This window comes from Gracilinanus agilis, chromosome 3 (assembly GCF_016433145.1).
Source record: "Gracilinanus agilis isolate LMUSP501 chromosome 3, AgileGrace, whole genome shotgun sequence".
Taxonomy (NCBI): domain Eukaryota; kingdom Metazoa; phylum Chordata; class Mammalia; order Didelphimorphia; family Didelphidae; genus Gracilinanus; species Gracilinanus agilis.
Window position 1 is genome coordinate 659,898,951 of NC_058132.1, and position 5,016 is coordinate 659,903,966.

General features: G+C 43.3%; 1 protein-coding gene across 1 annotated transcript; it reads right to left on the reverse strand.

Annotated features, from left to right (window-relative positions):
• Positions 1–439: 439 nt before the first annotated feature.
• ARL14 (ADP ribosylation factor like GTPase 14) lies at positions 440–1,018 on the reverse strand. Its single transcript, XM_044667706.1, has one exon. The coding sequence runs from the start codon at positions 1,016–1,018 to the stop codon at positions 440–442; it is 579 nt and encodes a 192-aa protein (XP_044523641.1).
• Between the last annotated feature and the right edge of the window lie 3,998 nt (positions 1,019–5,016).

Below are 5,016 nucleotides of genomic sequence, written 5' to 3' on the forward strand. Positions count from 1 at the left end.
AGAAGAGGGGGAACAGAGCAGCTCCCCGAGTGCATACTCTGCACAAGAGCCACTTCTTCGCCCACGCTGATAGAGAACACGAGCTACTGGAAGGCAGAGACTATTTTCTTTTGTGTCCCTAATGCCCGGAACCTCAGCAGGGGATTAATAGATGCTTATTGAATGAATGGCTTTTGAAAATAGCTTTAGTGTTTTCCAGTTTAAATCCCTGGATCACAACGCACAGTTCTTCAACCAGCTTGGACGGCTCCTCAATGCTCTACAATGGTTTGGGTTCGGGTTTTAAAATAACTTATTTATAAATATATACCTTCCCTTTTTCTCCCCAGCGAGTCGTCCCTGGAAACCAGGAATATTCTTTTAAAAAGAAGTACAATCAATTAACCCGGAACCTCCCCGAAGTTCGCCGGTAGAGGGAGCTGTCCACCCCTTGGCAGCCTTAATTCTGCTTGAAAAAGTCCCAAGTTATTGCTTCTCTGGACTTCCTGCTTTTGACGAACTCGGTCACTTTGCAGAAGCCTTGAGCTAAGCCTTTCCCCGAGGTGGCGCAGCAAGGCTGGACGTACCAGTTCCGGTCACCACAGTGTTTCTTCATGTGGAATTTCCGGGTGATATCCTCGGCCGTGAGGGCTCCGGGCAAGTCTTGTTTGTTGGCCAGCAACACCACCGGCACGTGGCGGATGTGCTCGTTTTTTAAGATCAGCTCGAATTCTCGGCGGGACTCCTCCAGATGCTGATGATCCACGCAGTCCACCACGTACACCAGGACGTCGGTGTTCTCGCAGTAATGGCCCCAGAGCCTCCTCATCCGTTCCTGCCCCCCGACGTCCCACACCGTGAGACTGACGTTTCTCTCCAGCTCTATCATCTCCACGTTGAAGCCCACCGTTGGGAAGGTGGTGAAGTCCTTGATGTGTTTTAGCTTGTAAAGGACCGTTGATTTCCCGGAGGAGTCTAGTCCCAGGAGCAGAACTCGGGCATGCCTGAGCTTGGAGGGTTTCGAGTTCAAGATACCCATCCGGAGCTTTGCCAAGCTCTTCTCGGGGAAGCTCAGCCGGCTCCTCCTCGGGATCCTGAAGCAAAAGGCAAAGAAGGGAGGAGCAGAAGCGGCCGCGAGCTATGGAGAGGGACCTTTGTACGTTTCTACTTTGCCTTTGTTGACCTGATTATAGGCAAAGAGTGTTTTATGAGTGGTTGGTCTTGCCAGCCTGTCCAAGGGGTGGAGGTGCCATGAGGCAGGAGCCATGAATAATCAACCACCCAGTCAATCCTGCAGCCCAAAGGTTGAACTCTTTTATGAGTGAATAAGATCATGGCAGTACCAGGCTCCAGGAAAAGAGCTGCTTTGTTCTTGCCGGGGTGCCAAAATTGGAGTCAGAAAGGGCAGCCAGTCAATCAATCAATAAACATGAAGTGCCAGGCACTTGGGAGAACCGCCTTTGGAGAGCAGCGCTGTGGCCCTTCACCATCAACTAAGAAGCTTGTAGAAATAATCAACAACTTTATCAGAGTTGCAGGGTACAAAATAAATGCACATAAATCATCAGCATTTCTATATATCTCCAACACATCACAGCAGCAAGAGGTAGAAAGAGAAACACCATTTAAAATCATCCTAGACAATATAAAATACTTAGGAATCTACCTACCAAAACAAACTCAGGAATTATACTAACACAACTACAAAACACTTTCCAAACAATTAAAAGGAGATCTAAACGATTGGAAAAACATTGATTGCTCATGGGTAGGACCAGCTAACATAATAAAAATGACCAAATTAATTTACCTATTTAGCGCCATACCTATCAAACTACCAAAAAACTTGTTTATTGAATTAGAAAAAACTATAACAAAGTTCATTTGGAAGAACAAAAGATCAAGAATATCAAGAGAAATAATGAAAAAAAAATGTGAAGGAAGGGGGCCTAGCAGTACCAGATGTTAAACTATACTACAAAGCAGCAGTCATCAAAATGGTATGGTACTGGCTAAGAGACAGAAGGGAGGATCAGTGGAATAGACTTGGGGTAAGTGATGTCAGCAAGACAGTGTATGATAAACCCAAAGAGCCCAATTTTTGGGACAAAAATCCACTATTTGACAAAAACTGCTGGGAAATTTGGAAAACAATATGGGAGAGAATAGGTTTAGATCAACACCTCACACCCCATACCAAGATAAATTCAGAATGGATGAATGACTTGAATATAAAGAGGGAAACTATAAATAAGTTAAGTGAACACAAAATAGTATACCAGTCAGATCTCTGGGAAAGGAAAGATTTTAAAACCAAGCAAGAGTTAGAGAAAATTAAAAAATGTAAAATAAATGTTTTTGATTATATCAAACTAAAAGGCTTTTGTACAAACAAAGAAAGCCAGCTTTGTTTTTCTTAGGCATCACTGTGGTGTAGAGAGGGGGCATAACAGTTTTGCAGGCTTTGCAGAGTTCTTCTGTCAGTTAAGGAGTTAGAATCTTGGGAAAGAGGACAGTTGGTTCTGGGAACTCGTGGAGAGAACCAGGGTCCATCTGAGCTCCTTCTTTAGATTGAAACCTGGCCTATATTTTGCAGCTTTTCTCTTAGAAATTTGTTAGCTTAGTTATCTCCTTTGAATCTCCCTAACCTACCTTCCCTGCCTGAATCTCTGTAGTTGGGAGTGTTAGTTTAAACTTGATATTTTAAATAGTCAAATAGGGCTTACCCTTACAACAAATTATTGAATCTTTGTATCCAACTTTCCTAACCCCATTGATTACAAAACCACCTGAGAGCTGAGTTAAGGCAGGTCCTTTCTCAGTCTCACGGTCCTGCCTCCCTTCCCCCACCTGAGGTTTCTCTAAGCAGCTGTTAGGGCTACCTTGTATCCTCTACCCGTTTCCAATCTACCCTAGAAGACAATAAACCCCGTTGGTGTTTAATCAAAACCTTTTGGCTACTTCATTAGTTGATTAATAAGAGAGGGAGGAGGAGAGAGAGGAATAACATACTCTCTGGAGTTTGAGGGAAGCTGAAGGTATCCATTTTGGAGGAAGTGAAACTTCAATACTTCCTCTAGTCCTTCCTGTGAAACTGACTAGAAGCCTCGAGTCAATTTCAATCAGTTCTTAGCTGGCTCTAACCTGGCTCTGTAAAGTGTCCTTTACTTGAAGGGCTCAGTCTATTTCCCTTCAGTGTTTTGTCTCTAACCTGAGTATCCAGTCTGTGTTTCCCTGCTGCTATTGCCTGCCTTAGATTAACTCATCCTCTCCCTTGCAACCCTTGATACCTCAGTGTTATATTCCCTAAACTCAGATATTCCCTTATTTCTCCTACCACCTCAACTACCAACCTTCATCATTGCACCTTCCTCATCCACTATATTGCCTCAGGGATTCACATACCCCTATCCACAGTGCCTATCCTCTATTCCAACCAGCTACTACCTATAGCCTAGTCCCTTGATTACCTCCAGCCTTGGGTCCCTTGCCTTGCCTTATTCCCTATTCCTACCAGCTATTACCCCTAGCTTCAGTCCCATATTACATCCTAAAATCCCCTTATTACATCACTCATACTCACAGAAGGTCTTTTTTTTTTTTAAACCCTTGTACTTCGGTGTATTGTCTCATAGGTGGAAGATTGGTAAGGGTGGGCAATGGGGGTCAAGTGACTTGCCCAGGGTCACACAGCTGGGAAGTGGCTGAGGCCGGGTTTGAACCTAGGACCTCCTGTCTCTAGGCCTGACTCTCACTCCACTGAGCTACCCAGCTGCCCCCCTTCACAGAAGGTCTTTTGACTTTTTCAGGGATCAGTGGGGGAGAGCAAGAGAGTCTGTAATTTTTAAATGCTCTGTGCTTCTGATTTATCCCCTTTATCACAAAATAAATGTTAGCTGGCCGGATTGTTAGACTACTATTTATTTATTGTTTATTTTATTAATTATTGGGATTTTGTTATTCGTGAAAATTTTAATGATGCCTTTTGTTGTTTACACTGGAATGGTTTTCAGATGCACCTCTAACTCCTCCATACAATATTCCCTTGCCCCAAAGGGAAAGAGCTAAGCCAGAGCAGCCAACACAGCCATTGTGCCCAACAAGGAAGATGGCCCCTTGCCCTGGATGGGTCCCCACCTCTCTGGGGAGAAGATTGAGTATTTCATCATGGTCTCTGCAATTAAGTCTGGTCATCATTCCTTCTGCTTTCAGAGAATATCAGGAAGATTAATTCAGATCTTAAATTTAATTTTTGATTCTTAAATTCAGATTTAATCTAGGCAAATGTAAATGCATAAAATTGTTAGACCAGAGGTACAGCTTTGGATGCCCAGCTTTGCATATAAGAGGCTCCAGTTTTGATGTCTTGCATCTACACATAAGATTTCCATTAGGTTATTAGTTTCTGGTGGTGCAGAGCCTGCTGGTGTGGATAGAGTTCTGGATCCAGAGTTAGGAGGTTAGAGTTAGGAAGATCTAAGTTCAAATCCAGCCTGACTAGCTGTATGACCCTGGGCAAGTCACTTAACTCCCATTGCCCAGTTCTCACTCTCTTCTGCCTTTAGAACCAATATTTAGGATTGATTCTAAGACAAAAGGTAAAGGTATTTTAAAAATTAAAATAAAATGAATGGAATATAATATTTATTTACAACAACAAACCCAGGTTCAAATGTAACACAAGGCAGAAGATACTTCCAAACATTCTCTCTGAGGAAGTTATTGTCAGCCCAACAGAGTTCACCAGTAGAAAGGGGAAGCTGGGGTCTGGCTAGAGATTCCTTCTGATGAGTAGATCATTGTTCTGCTGGGGCCACTTTTCTCCTCCCCCGAGTTTGGGGGACAAGGCATTTCCACCTCCTAAGGAGTCCTTCTCTCTTTGGCCTGGCATCTTAAGAACTTGGGTTGTCAATCAGCTAATTATCTCTTGGGGATAATGATTATCACCCTACTGAATTCTCAGGGTTGTTGATAGAAAAATGCCTTGTGGATCTTAAAATACTGCATACATGCAAGTTATTATTTTGAAGGAATGTA